General features: G+C 38.7%; 1 protein-coding gene across 1 annotated transcript in view; it reads right to left on the bottom strand.

Moving 5' to 3' along the window:
* Positions 1-61: 61 nt before the first annotated feature.
* LOC139948413 (uncharacterized) overlaps positions 62-15,059 on the bottom strand; it is a 41,720-nt gene continuing 26,722 nt past the window's right edge. The window contains exons 25-48 of the mRNA XM_071946559.1: positions 14,909-15,013; positions 14,714-14,857; positions 14,148-14,201; positions 13,396-13,449; positions 12,996-13,103; positions 12,407-12,625; positions 11,808-11,969; positions 11,048-11,101; positions 10,286-10,339; positions 9,690-9,797; positions 9,053-9,160; positions 8,318-8,422; positions 7,990-8,094; positions 7,146-7,217; positions 6,497-6,553; positions 5,907-6,020; positions 5,311-5,379; positions 5,071-5,115; positions 4,746-4,847; positions 4,108-4,210; positions 3,621-3,727; positions 2,762-2,892; positions 2,436-2,580; positions 62-1,763 (exon numbers count right to left, since the gene is read on the bottom strand). Of these exons, the coding sequence (XP_071802660.1) occupies positions 1,614-1,763; positions 2,436-2,580; positions 2,762-2,892; positions 3,621-3,727; positions 4,108-4,210; positions 4,746-4,847; positions 5,071-5,115; positions 5,311-5,379; positions 5,907-6,020; positions 6,497-6,553; positions 7,146-7,217; positions 7,990-8,094; positions 8,318-8,422; positions 9,053-9,160; positions 9,690-9,797; positions 10,286-10,339; positions 11,048-11,101; positions 11,808-11,969; positions 12,407-12,625; positions 12,996-13,103; positions 13,396-13,449; positions 14,148-14,201; positions 14,714-14,857; positions 14,909-15,013 (2,475 nt within the window). The 3' untranslated portion in view covers positions 62-1,613. The remainder of the gene's footprint in view (positions 1,764-2,435; positions 2,581-2,761; positions 2,893-3,620; positions 3,728-4,107; positions 4,211-4,745; positions 4,848-5,070; positions 5,116-5,310; positions 5,380-5,906; positions 6,021-6,496; positions 6,554-7,145; positions 7,218-7,989; positions 8,095-8,317; positions 8,423-9,052; positions 9,161-9,689; positions 9,798-10,285; positions 10,340-11,047; positions 11,102-11,807; positions 11,970-12,406; positions 12,626-12,995; positions 13,104-13,395; positions 13,450-14,147; positions 14,202-14,713; positions 14,858-14,908; positions 15,014-15,059) is intronic.

Raw genomic sequence — 15,059 nt, 5'->3', positions numbered from 1 at the left:
ATGTTACAACAACTGCTTTTCTTGGTAGGGAAAATGTTAAAAACTAGTGCATATATAATCTGGCAAGAATTGGCAGAAGTAATACCTGATTTATCGATAAGGAATGTTTTTTAACCCCTATTTTTAATTCACCACTTTCACAAGGAGAAACACAATTGTTTTATAGACTTTGTTTTAGACATTGTGCGCAACTCGAAACAGAGGTCATCAAAACAAAGGAAGACAAAATTGTGCAGTTAAAGTTAATACTTTGTAACAGTTAAACTACTTAATCTCAATGACTACAACATTAAGTCAATTTCAATATTAGCCAACTATATGCCTTTCATATGATGTCACTACTAATTTGCATATCAAGCACCACCTCAACCTTTCCACAGCATTGGCCCTTTACGAATCCACGGTTTTGGCTTTGGATACGGCTTCAGGCTCTGTTCACTGGTCTGACGCGACAGTGAGCGCCAAGCTAGCCTGAGCCGAATCTGGAGCTGAAGCCGTAGTTTCGCAAAGGGCCTTAGGTGATGAAATCCAAATGGAGGGGGAAAAAAAAACAAGCACAGCCCATCTATTTGCATATGTTACTATCAGGTCAAACAGAATACAGAAATGGTCGAAACCAGACCAGCCAGTTGTCAATATGTTGGGATACAGATTTACTGATTACGGTTTATTTCCGCTTTAACTATGACCTCCATTAAAAAACAAATAATTTCTTACAAACACCGAGTTCTCATAAATATATACTTTAAAAGGGTTCACTCTCTACCATGTGAGTTTTTCCTTTCTGCTCTGTTCACCAAAGTTGAGATCAAAATGTGGACATTGACGAACTGGAATTCCAATATCTTTTCCAACTGGATGAGACGTGGGCTCAATTTCATAAAACCTGTAAGCACAAAAACTTGCTAAGCACAGAAAAGTATTGCTTAGCAGAAACAGGTTACAAGCCAAAATTACATTAGGTTTACCTTGTTGTTTGACTGGTGCCCACTCATTTGCTAAGAAAAAAAAATCTTCAAGCAAAATTTTCTGCTTACCAGCTTTATGAAATTGGCCCCTGTATATATAATGGAAACCAAGTTTGAAACCCTGTACAATTTGATTATTCAAAAATTCTGATTCAAAGGTGCATTTCTGAATAATGAAAATTTAGATAAATTTCTATAGACTGCCGGTCACAGACATTCAGCACGTATTTCATATAAAGAAGACATCGTGAGTTCGAATACCACCTAAGGTTCCTATGGATTCTTCAACCACATGACAAAGATATAAACTAAATTCTGACTTGCCATGTTTCTGTTATTCATCAACTTTAAGGCTATGTCGCATGGGGCAATTTAAAGGCAACCAATCCAGGAAATCTCCAAGAAGAAAAATTTATTCACATTTCATTTTCCCTTGGGATAAAGAGTTACAGCCAGAAGAACATCTATTGTACTGCCAAAAAGTTCCGTTTGCATACAGCTGTAGCGTGCAAATGGTTGCCTTCACAATGCCTGCAAAAATTACCCTGTATGACAGGGCCTTAATTGTGATAATAATAACAAAAACGTCATCTGAATGTGGGTATTTTTTGGTAAAAAAAAGAGTGAACTACGAACCACTTGACCTCATAGAAAACACACAGGACCGATCTCTAAACCAAATTTTTGCCCAGTGTTGCTGTTGTAACCTTTGGGTAACACATCCATGATGGGGAGCAGCTCCACCTCGCTGGTTGATAACTCAAACACGGTTTGTTTAACCTTCTTAGGTGCAGTCTGTTTGGGGACAAGAGACAGAAAACAAAGGGGAATGGTGTTAGAATAGGACTGGGGCACTGTTCTAATTACGTGCCATCCAAACTAGAGCTCAGGCACTTCACAAACTAGGTGCCGTCCAAACTAGAGCTCAGGCACTTCACAAACTAGGTGCTGTCTAAACTAGGGCTCAGGCACTTCACAAACTAGGTGCTGTCTAAACTAGGACTCAGGCACTTCACAAACTAGGTGCCGTCTAAACTAGGGCTCAGGCACTTCACAAACTAGGTGCCGTCTAAACTAGGGCTCAGGCACTTCACAAACTAGGTGCCGTCTAAACTAGGGCTCAGGCACTTCACAAACTAGGTGCCGTCTAAACTAGGGCTCAGGCACTTCACAAACTAGGTGCCGTCTAAACTAGGTCTCAGGCACTTCACAAAGTAGGTGCCGTCTAAACTAGGGCTCAGGCACTTCACAAACTAGGTGCCGTCCAAACTAGAGCTCAGGCACTTCACAAACTAGGTGCCGTCTAAACTAGGGCTCAGGCACTTCACAAAGTAGGTGCCGTCTAAACTAGGGCTAAGGCACTTCACAAACTAGGTGCCGTCCAAACTAGGGCTCAGGCACTGTACAAACTAGGTGCCGTCCAAACTAGGCACTATTCAAGGGGGAAGGGGAGGGGATATTTTTTACCTGGCATCCGTCTGCTGTGACTTGCATTATGGGACTTTCGTGTGTTATGGCCTCATCATTATGAGCCTTGAATTCGGCTGCCTTATCATGGTGATTGCCCTTTTGATGAAAATAGGCTACACTTCGTTGACATTTATAGGTTATTCTGAAAGAGAAAGAGCTGACGATGATGCGGTTTGAAAGAGGAGCTCAGTGTGACATGACCTCAATGCAATATAACCTTATAATACTCTGTTCTTATGTAGCGCTTTATTGTAGCCACTGCTGAAGCAATTGCAATGCAATGTTAGCAGAAAAACAAAAATGACGCAAACATTTGTACTTACTGCTGTGTCGCCTTTTTACTTTTTAATTGTAAAAACCTGAATTGGACCCTGTTTGCTGTATACCGTATCCTGACGCCATCAGCCCATGTACTAAACCAACCCTCACTTTTGGGCCACGCTTTTGTTTCAATCTGAAAAAAAAAAAAAAAAAAACAATTGTTAATTGATATATATGTTTGTAACGCCTTGCTTTTTGGCGCTAACACAACTGATATACAAAGCTTGTCCGTTGTGCCTCAAGGCATGCCACACACTGTTTTAAAGATTTTCACACACTATTTTAAAGAATTTCACTGGTTGCTGCTGAGGGAGAGATAACTTGGATGACTGAGGGATGGTGACTTACAATCTTGAGAGTAGCCATGAAAATAGCATGAGGCATTCGACCATCAGATAAATGGCAGCAGCCTTAAAGGCAGTGGACACTATTGGTGATTACTCAAAATAATTATTAGCATAAAACCTCACTTGGTAACGAGTAATGGAGAGAGGTTGATAGTATCAAACATTGTGAGATACGGCTCCCTCTGGAGTTACATAGTTTTCGAGAAAGAAGTAATTTTCCACGAATTTGATTTCGAGACCTCAAGTTAAGAACTTGAGGTCTCGAAATCAAGCATCTGAAAGCACACAACTTTTTGTGACAAGGGTGTTTTTTCTTTCATTATTATCTCGTAACTTCGATTACCAATTGAGCTAAAAAAATTCACAGGTTTGTTATATTTTGCATATGTTGAGATACACCAAGTGAGAAGACTTGTCTTTGACAAGTATCAATAGTGTCCAGTGTCTTAAAAAGTACATTTTTTTATCTAATAAACATCCCACTTTCATGGGTAGCTAATAGTCAGTGACTTACTGTTTCAGTAGCAGGGGCGACGCAAGTCCTACCACCGCCGGTAAAATCACACTGTGCTTGGAATTTATCTCCATCTGAACCTTCATTAGGGTCCAGCCAGTACTGACCTGTTGGCCAAACATCACCACCAAATCAACCTATATTAACTTTGGTTTTACCCTTTACACAGATGTGTGTTAGCAATTTTTATTTATTTATTTATTTCCTCAAAACCTCCAAAAATAGAGAAGATAAAAAAGATTTGGTTGATAACAAAAGTGTATGATACTCAGAATTTTTTTTTAATGTTTATACTTTACGAGAAAAATCTACGAACTTTTGTCTGCTTTCAGTTACATCTGAACAAGTTTTTTCTACAACTTTTATATTTTTGTATGTTTGGATAAGTTTTCCAAGTTGAGGGCAACAACTTCTGACTGGGAAACACTTCTCAAAATTAATTATAGGTAAGGATTTATGACTAGAGAGAGAAATCAAGTAAACTCACCGTCAGGATAATCTGGAAAATCTTCTTTTAAATCTTTACAATTGGCGGCTGGATTGGCCTTCGTACCAGTTTTCTTCATAAGATCTGGAACTATTGGGACGGGCTGTCAAGAAATGGAAAATTATGGCCAGTTAAAAGACAAACTATGGATCCCATGCAATAAATATAACCCTACTTTCTTTGACCAGTCAAGTTATAATACCACAAGGGAAACTGACTGGGTAAATGATTTGGGGTTTAACAAAGAAAATTTACTCGAGCAGGGTTTGAACCAACGACCTCCGGTTTAACGTGTCGGCACTCTAGCAACTGAGCTATCGAGCCCTATGCTGGTGGTCTCCCTATTTTGTAAATATCTGCTACAAGGAAGATAAGGAAGTTTCAGTGATAGATGACGGATGGAAACCCAAGAGAATTATTACCTGGAAAAATCCATGCATTAGGTGGGGACTGGAAACCAAATCCCAAAAAAAAGAGGGAAGAAAAAGCCACTTTTGGCCATTCTTAATAACCATACATAAAAAAGTTTTGAAACGTAACACAGAAAGTTGACTATAAGAACAAACAAGTGGCTATACATATATTTGGTTTGCAGTAACACCATGTGTGTAAACAAGTGTACACAAGTGGCTACTTACCGTAGTCGGTGGAAGCGCCGTTGAGGATGTGGCTCGTGTTGGACTCACAGCTGGGGGTGAACCTGCTGGGGGTCCAGGAGGACCCGGGGGTCCTGGTTGACCCTGAATTGTGAAAGATAGATTACAGAACTTCAATAATGACTTTACATATTAGTTGCTTAGACGTATCCACTTTCAATAAACTTCAGGTCAAAGGCGACATCGAGAACCATATCTTTCAAGAGTGTGATTTCTTCTATTTCTACTTCCTACTTCCATTTGAGTTGGCTAGATCATATACAAGGCTCCTTAATGGTAAACAAACTGAGCAAAGTTTATAACTTACCCTGACACCCTTAGTACCTGGGTTTCCTTTATAACCTTTTGGCCCCTGAAAAAAAAAATCAAAACAATCATTTAATATCGCAGCAATTGCTGATTCTCCACAACCTGAATTTATACAAAAGCATCTAAACACAAAACAAAAAATATACATTTAAAAAAAAAACATCACTATTTAAAACAGTTTCTTTTGCAAAAGATAGAGAGAAAGAAAAGAGAAGGCAAACAGGTCAAGGCAACTCACCCGTCCACCAGGGTTCCCTGCTGGGCCAGGCTCACCTGGATCACCAGCATTTCCAGGTGTTGGATCTCCCTGTAACAAAGTTAAAATGAATGTTCAGTTTTGTTAATTCATTGATTGGGTTTAGGTTTGATCTTAATTTTATTATTCTTGGTATAATATTGACTTGCCATGAGGAAAACTGACTGGGTAAATTTTCAATAATTCGGGGTTGACAAAAACATTGACTACAGCGGGACTTAAACCTGCTTCCTCCGGATTAATGTGGCAGCATAAAGTTTGGTACGATCCTTGGCTACACAAAATGTACAGGTTAAATGGCTTCAGACCGGTTGCCCAAACAAAGATATTGATAAGTAGAGAAATCGCCAACTTATAGGGCTAGATATCGCAGTTGGTAGAGTTATAGGTTTAATGGTTTCTGACTGGTAGCCCGAACTAAGATATTAACAAAGTAGAGAAACCGCCAACTTATAGGGCTAGAAATCGCAGTTGGTAGAGTGACAGCACATTAATCCAGAAGTGGCAGGTTTAAGTAAACTTCTTTTTTCTTCAACCCCAAGTCATATTGACAAATCCTTCCACAAGTATAAGCTTACCTTTGGTCCTTTTGGACCCCGCACTGGTGGGTCATTTGGTGCGCCTTTCTTGCCACGTTTACCCTTTTCGCCTCGTGGAGCTTCACCTTTTGGACCCATATCACCTTTCTCTCCCTGCCAAACAAATTATTCAAAAGTTTTCAAAGACGGCATTATCAAACCTAAAGTTTATCTCAGCTTAGAAGAACAAATTACAGGAAAGTCATAACACATCATTCATTTATGTTACATTGATGTGTAAAACATTTTCACTGGAGTGTAATGGGGGTTTTTTCTTGGTTTTTTTTTTTACAGATTTGCAAACAACTTATATGGTATATAGAAATACGTTAGCAGGAAATGCAATAGTTTTTGAGAAATTAGTACAACTATTCGTTTTGATCTTTGGTTTTCCTTTAACTTTTTTTCCCATGACTTGTTTTCACCTCAAACTACCGTTTAGGCTGAAACTTCTACAGGCTTGTATATGTAAGGGTCACATCCAGTTTGGAAAAAATGACAATTATCTTTGACATCAATATAAACAACAATTATCTTTTCACATTTACAGTTATGTGGTTTAAACGATTCTCTTTGACAGATTGGCTTACCTTTCGTTTCCCTGGTTTACCTGGAGGTCCCGGTGGGCCACGAGGTCCTGGCGGCCCCTTGAATAAAATGAGAATCCAAACAATCTAGTCAGAAACTTCACTGTTGTTTGAACATGAGCTCGGCCCAATTTCATGGCTCTGCTTACCGTAAGCACAGAATTGGCGCTTACGGAAGCAGGGAATCATGTACTTACGGCAAGCTTATTTCACGGGTTAGCGGCGAATTTGGGCTTCTGCGCGTGCGTACTCCACGTTACTAGGCATTCTACGCTTACAAGGCTAGCGCAGAAATTTGGCGCTTGCACGTAAGTGGCGAATCGCGATCGTAAGCGCAGAATTCAGCGGTAAGCAGATGAAATTGGGCCCAGTACAATCAAGCGTTCGCATTTAGTGGGCTTGCACGTCTGTTCGGCATTTTCCTTGTGTACGGTGTATTTTGAACAAACTAAAATTATATAAACATCTGGCAAACTCCTACTTGTTCTTTACAGATCTACAACTCCTTTCCCAAACTTATGCAGAGACTCACTGATTCTATCATTACATGACCGGATTTTTTATCACAATGTTTGACTGTCACAAAATCAACACGAATCGATAAATAACTAAGAAAATATACTTTGGTCAATAGTGAACCCAAAATACTTACAGGTGGTCCTTCGACTAACGTCTCCCCAGGCTTGGCTGGTATTCCAGGCTCACCAGCTGGCCCTTTTTCACCCTATGAATTTAAAAAAATACAATTGCAGATAAAGAGCATTTTGCAGCCATAGGAATATATATTTCTTTTAAGACAGATTGTGAGATACTTCTATTGGTTTCAAACCACAAAAAAACATGGTTGGTAGTATCACAGGATAAAACAAAATAAACAACATGCTTACAAAATTAAACATTAGGTTTTAAAAAGACAATTAAAACGAAAAAGCTAAAAGAGTTTTTTTTTTTTTTTTACCATCTATGACTAGTCTCGGCCTTGTTTAATCTTAGCAAAAAAGCATAATATTTGAATTTTTTAAACCTAAAAAAAAAAAAAAAAAATTAAGTAAAATAAAATTAAAAAAAAAGTAAACCAATATTTTCTGCTTAAAGCCATTATACACTTTCGGCACAGAAAAAAAAAAATTCACAGATTTACAGATCTTGAAATATTATTCCATGAAATGCTTTACTTTTCGAGAAAACATCAAAACAATTATCAATTCTCGTTGTTGAGAAATACAGATTAATTTTAAACACATGTCACGACACGGCGAAACGTGCGGAAACAAGGGTGGGTTTTACCCGTTATTTTCTCCCGACTCCGATGACCGATTGAGCCTAAATTTTCACAGGTTTGTTATTTTTTATATCAGTTGGGATACACGAAGTGTGGGCCTTTGGACAATACTGTTTACCGAAAGTATCCAATGGCTTTAAACAGCTCATGAAATTGGGCCAAGATGTCTAATAATTAGTAAGCAGACAAATCCACCACCAAGTTTTTTACTTACCTTTGGTCCCCTTTCTCCAGGTAGTCCGATTGGACCACTTGCCCCTCTGGTAATGTAGCCTGCCCTTCCTAGTGGACCAACGGGACCCTGTGGCCCTCTGTTGCCCTGTAATTGAACAAACATAAATTTATGAAATATACCGTGTATATATTTACACACACACACAAAAAAAAAAAAAAAATACATACACTTTTGAAAGTACGTTTTCAAACTAATCTTAAAAGTTTCAACACTAGAAATAGTATTACCCCTTTCTTCAATGCCTTGTATTTTTTTTAAATGCGCAAAAGTATTTTCTACTTGGGTAAGAGCGATTGGGTCTACTCACCTTTTCCCCTTTCAATCCTCTTTGTCCGTTGACTCCATCGATACCCTCCTCACCGGGATAGGTGTAGCCTGGTTCCCCTAAACCTCCTTTGTAACCCTCTCGGCCCTGCAGAGAGCCAGTTCAAAGCAGACAAAGATTATCATTATTCAGGGTGTCCCACTGACGGTAATTTAACTTAGTAGATTTTATGTATCAATTGTTTTGTTTTCTTAAAGTGATTATCCATGTGGAATAAATGAATGAATTGAATTTAATTAATCATAAGGGGCCATTTAGAATACTCAATGTCAACAAATCTCAAGGTTTTTCTTCTTGAAATTGTGGGTGTGGGTCAAAAGAAATAACTGAATACCAAAATTCTTATTTGAAAACATTAATACACAAAAGAAATAGAAGAAGACAAAATATGCAGTTGGCTAAGTCATCAATTTCAATCCTGACTATACTAAACAGTTGTTTGTTTACATCAGGAAAACAACTAATGTTGGTGACCTTTGATGTAAATCTGGTTCATTTGAGGCATTACTTTGCTCTTCAGTGTAAAGATTAAATTATGAAGCCATTCAATTAAAAAAACAATTGTTGTTCACATTGACTGGGTATAACAATTGTAGGTTCAAAAAACAAAAGTTCATTATAAAATTATGGTATAGCAACTCGCTTATAGACAAAAAAAAACTGCTAAGCATAATTCTGTTTTGCTTAGCTACTTTTATAGAACACAGATAGACATACTAGTGGGCCTCTGGATCCTTTTCTTCCTTTATCTCCTTCAGGTCCGGGTCGTCCCTGCACCCCTGGTGTCCCTTTGACACCACTTCGACCTTTCCGTCCTCGCAGTCCCTACCTCCAGGAAAAACAAACAGAGGTTGCATTTATTTATCTTATAAATCATTTATACTTTCTCTTTAGTATGTCATCTAGAAAAAAATGCAATTACACACTGAAAGAAAAACAAATTATGCTTATAAAGCGCCTTACATCTTTGACTGATGGGCCCAAAGGCGATGTAAACATGAGGATCAGAAAGCATTACAAAAATACTTAAAATATAAAACCGCAAAAAAGGACCAGCCAAGTAATTAAAACTCCACACTATGCCCACAAAATTAACAAAATCAAGAAAAGCACCCACAATGAAAATTTCTTAAAACAGCTGGAAAGCAACTATTCTGTTTGTTACATCCATATATTATATGCTGCTTTAAATAAATATTTTGAAATACTATAAGAAGTTAATCAAGCAGAATATATATTTTTTTTTATTTATAAATGGCTACTTTAGTAACAGAAATTCTGAAATTTGATTTAGACTTTGAGCAGTAAATTGACGTCGCTGAATATCAGGAGTTGTATATTATTGTGTACCCACCACTCTTCCTTTAAGTCCTTGTGTACCAAAGTACCCTGGGAAGCCCGGTGGGGCATGTGGACCAAGCTTCCCATCCTCACCCTTCGCCCCGGGTGTACCTCGAATACCCTGTCAACCAAAACATTCAAACGAAGTCCATAAAGGTGTTATCATTTGTTCCAATTTTTCTGTGGATTGTTTTTTTATATACATATATACTTTTGGTGGCACTGTTGGCTTGTGCGTAAAGCGCTCGCCTCTCACCAAGGTGACCCGGTTCGATTCTCGGCTGGGGCCCTATGTGAGTTGAGCTGTGCATTGGTTCTCTGCTGAGCCACGAGGGTTTTCCAGACTATCTGGTTTTCCTCCCTCGGGAAAAGTCAAACACTTTCGCTCTTGGCTGTGCTCCATGATCAAAGGCGCCCTTGCATGCCTGCTTCTCGAACACATTGTAGCCGCATCCTTCGCAATTCAGCTCTAACTGCGAGTAAGGATGATTAGCCCCCCAAATTATTATTATAATATATATGTATTTTTGTAATGAGATACCGCCTAATGTCACTGGGCCACTTGGCCTTTTCAAGGAGATGTTATCTTTAAATGCTAAGAATATTTACCGGAGCACCAGAAAAGCCCGCTCTGCCATATTCACCCTGTACTCCTTTGCTACCCTAGAAGAGAAGTGTCAGAACAAGAGATAACATTAGTGTCAATATCTTAAAGGCAGTGGACTATTGGTAATTACTCAAAATAACTGTTAGCATAAAACCTTACTTGGTGACGAGTAATGGGGAAAGGTTGATGGTATAAAACATTGTGAGAAACAGCTCCCTCTGAAGTGACGTAGTTTTCAAGAAAGAAGTAATTTTCCACAAATTTGATTTCGAGACCTCAGATTTAGAATTTGAGGTCTCGAAATCAACCATCTAAACGCACACAAAGTGACAATGATGTTTTTTCTTTCATTTTATCTTTCAATTCTGATGACCGATTGAGCTCAAATTTTCACAGGGTTGTTACTTTATACATAATGTTGAGATACACCAACTGTAAAGGCTAGTCTTTGACAATTACCAATAGTGTCCGCTGCCTTAATAAAAGTTATGGAGCTTGGGATATGTCTGTCCCCAGGCAAATGATGCCGCCATACTCTTTTTTTTTCTTCTTTTTTCTTACCCTCATTAAATAGCTTTGTTTGTTGGTTATTCCTTAAAAAACATTGTTTGTAAACTTTGTTTTCGTGAAGTATGGAAATAAATATAAGTTTGAATTGAATTGAATTGAATTGAAGGTATATTGGTATTCTATGCGTTCATCTGTGATGTCGTAAAAGAGAAACACACAATCGGAAGATTAGATGAAACATTTCTTAAACTAACCTTGGTTCCTTTTAATCCACTGAATCCTTTGGATCCATTTCGACCTGGAAGTCCCTAATGACGGAAATAAAAAACTGCATTACAAGTGTTGTGTTATATTCATTAAACGTGTACATAAACAATATGATTACTTTTAAATAAAGTGGTAAAGCTAAAGTCCACGAATGAGTGGCCTTTTTGGAGCTTAATCGGCAGAGCACAATTTCCAGCCTTGATGTATTCATTTGCTAAGTGATAGATACAAATCCTATAGCTCATAGTAAAAAGGACTTATAAAACCTAGATTAAGTTGGCTTAGAGCAAAGAGTGTTAAAATACCCCATTGTGAATGTAGGTTCTTTCTGCTTTCTGCTTGTGTCCTTAAACAAGACACTTGACCATTGCTTCGTCCTACGGATAGGATGTAAAGCCATTGGTCCCATGTGTTGTGTAACGCATATACCATAAGCCAGTTCATGCACTTATCGAAAAGAGAAGGGGTTTGCCCCGGTGTTCCTGGCTGTGGTAGCTCCATATAAACCATTACTAGGTATGCTAAGGATTAGGTCTCATAATTCCAAAATCTTCGTCCCACTCACCTTGCGGTAAATATAATTGGCGCTTTGTATCCTTTGGAAAAGGTGCATTACAACTACGTTTATTACTATTATTATTATAAATCCGTTCTGCCCTGAGCCAAGGAAATAAACTACAGTAAAGTCACACTAAAATTAATTATATATTAAAAGTTTGAAAACGAAAAAGTTAAAATTGAACCCACCTCATTTCCTTTAGGTCCTACCGTTCCCTTCTCTCCAGGGGGACCCATGTCCCCTTCGATACCCATGTCGCCTTTAGTACCAATCGGCCCAGGGGGACCCATATCACCCGGCACACCCTGTGGTCCTTGTACTCCCGTCACACCTTCTATACCTTTCCTACCCTTCACAAAGGCAAAAGAAGCGAGACCAAATTGAAACCTAAGTTCTTTTTCTTTAAGTTACTTTACAAGAGGCGGTTTGTTTCATAACCCGCACAAAAATACAATAAAATGATGAATACAAAATCCAAACATGAAGACAAAAAGTGACATTAAAGCTGGTAAAACATGGAGCGGATATTAGGAAGCCGTTACTACCAGTCAATTCTTGCTGGGTACAACCATGATGTGTAAGACTATTTTTCTTTCATTATTATCTCGCAACTTCGACGACCAATTGAGCTCATATTTCCACAGGTTTGTTACTTTATGCATATGTTGAGATACACCAAGTGAGAAGACTGGTCTTTGACAATAGTGTCCACAGTCTTTAAGATAAAAGAAATCATTCAAAAAATGGAGGCCAAAATGAACAACTAACTGAAACAAACTGCACGCACCTTCTCGCCGAGGCCACTAAACTGTGGTCCCTGGGGTCCCTGTACTCCCTTGGGACCTGGTGGTCCCCTTACCCCTGGGACCCCTTGCTGTCCCTGTGGACCTTGCATTCCGGTGATACCTCGTTCACCCATGGGTCCTCTGTCACCCGGCTCTCCAAGCTCACCCGTCTCTCCTTTCTCACCCTTGGTGCCATAGATACCTCGTATGCCAAACTGGCCCTGGGGAAAGATTCAAACAAAATATCTTGTATATTTTTACATCGTAGAATGCTCTTCATAGACCTAGTTCCCAAAGAACCAAAAAACTACACAGTAAAGTAGATTTATACACATGAAAAACAAATTTGAAATTTTCCTGTTGAAAATTTCGTTTTAAGGGTCCTAAAAGCAATGACCAGCATTTGTTTCCTCGGTTTTGAAGACCGACAAAGACCGAAAATGAACAAAAAGCAATAACTTGATGAGCCAATTTTAAAAGCCTATGCAAAAGCAGTACCAGCTCAATCAGCTTAAACATTGCCCACGTAATTTTTTTATTTTATTTTTTTTCAAATTAGTAATCATTTACTGGAAGTGGAAATTGTCTCACCCGCCGTCCGGCTCTCCCGAGTAACCCAAGTCCTCCACCTCCGCCAAACTCTCCTTTGGGTCCCTTTTCACCCCTCTTCCCTTGAGGACCCGGCCTTCCTGCGTCACCCTGCGATCAAATTCAATTCAATACAACGTTTATTTCCATCTTGGATATAACAAGAAAACAATAAACAAATTTAGAACAATAGCTTAAGTCAAAAACAATCAAGAACTTGGTTTAGAAAAATAATGCAATGGAAACAAAAATATAATAAAATGAAAAAAATGTAATGGATACGGAGCAAATCATGAGTATGGGGGCAAAACAAAACACCATAATGATGAGTAACTTCAACAGGGAAAAATTAATCGATGAAAGAAAAGTTTCAGAGGCACTTTAAGAAAACTTCTTGACTTACCCTCATTCCTCTTTTGCCAGCCTCTCCTGGTTCGCCTTTCCCGCCAGGATCACCCTTGGATATTGAACAAGAAAAAAAACTTCCATATAGAAAGGTTTGCGGTAACACCATGTAATAACAATCTCTAAATGAGTTGGGGTGGTTCTGAAAAGAACCGTTGGATTAACTCGACGTTTCAATCAGTATGCTCTGATCGTCTTCTGGAGAATGCTGAAAAACTTACATAAAACACACCTTTTTTAGTTTTCAAAATTTGAAAATAACATTAATTTGATCTACACATTCATTGTTTTATTTCTACTAGAATTGGAAACTATAAGCATGCTTGATGGCAGCTCTTACAGGGTCATTTTCCATTGTTGACGTAGTTCTGAGCATGTGCATGTTACCGAGAACAATTTTTTTATTTTTTTATTTTTTTTATTTTATTTTTTTTTTTTTTATGCAAGTCACCAGACACACAAGGCCTGAAGGCCACTTCAAGGTGTGAGCTACAATTTTTTTTTCCAGAGGCCGTGCCACCTACTCCTAGGGCTGAAACAGGGTTACCCCCTTCACAGTCCATACGGATGTAGGCTCGGGTATCATCAATCCGAAGCCTGGCCGTAGAGCAGATAGCACTATACCTCCCCAATTTGGGTTTACATGGTAAGTCTGCTTAACCACCTACTGTCCCCAACAGTCTCCAATTAATTTGTTTTTCCACATTTATCTCAAGTTACAAAGATATGGAGATAAAAATAACCACTTACCGGTGGCCCCCTCTTGCCCGGATCTCCAGCCACTCCAGTTGGTCCTTTAACACCCTGTAAGAAGATTCATATGTACAAGTATTTCTAGTATAAACAAAAGCTTTTCTTAAACCCCAATTGGGTTGACTTGAGGGCACCCAACCAATTCTGAGCTCTTTAAAGGCAGTGGACATTATTAGTAATTACTTGAAATGAGTATTACCATAAAAACTTACTTGTTAAGGATGAATGGAGAGCTGTTGACAGTATAAAACATTGTTAGAAAAACGGCTTCTCTGAAGTAACATAGTTTTTGAGAAAAAAAGTTATTTTCATTTTATTTTCATACCTCAGAATTAGAATTTAAGGTCTTGAAAGCGTCTGAATGCACACAACTTTGTGTGACAAGGGTGTTTTTTCTTTCATTATTATCTCGCAACTTCACAGAATTTTGTGTAATGTTGAGTTACACCAAGTGAGAAGACTGGTCTTTAACAGCTACCAAAGGAATCAGTGTCTTTAAATGTGAACACTATCAAGCAAACAAAAGAAGACATCAAAAAGGTCTTCATTTTTTCTTAACTTACCGGGGGTCCATCAGCTCCTCTAGGTCCCATCTCACCATCCTCCCCGATCATCCCTTCATCCCCTCTGTAACCATCTGAAGCTGGCGATCCTGGAAGACCAGGTTCTCCTGGCTCACCCTTCAGACCTGGCTTACCAGGTTCACCCTGTCAAGTAGTAAACATTGAGAACAAAAGTTAATGGCTAGATGTTTTAACCCTAGAAGAGTCTTTCTCATCCCCTCTGTAACCATCTGAAGCTGGCGATCCTGGAAGACCAGGTTCTCCTGGCTCACCCTTCAGACCTGGCTTACCAGGTTCACCCTGTCAAGTAGTAAACATTGAGAACAAAAGTTAATGGCTAGATGTT

This window comes from Asterias amurensis, chromosome 15, assembly GCF_032118995.1.
Source record: "Asterias amurensis chromosome 15, ASM3211899v1".
NCBI lineage: Eukaryota > Metazoa > Echinodermata > Asteroidea > Forcipulatida > Asteriidae > Asterias > Asterias amurensis.
The sequence above is the reverse complement of the archived record's forward strand: the minus strand, read 5'-3'. Positions and strand labels throughout refer to the sequence as shown.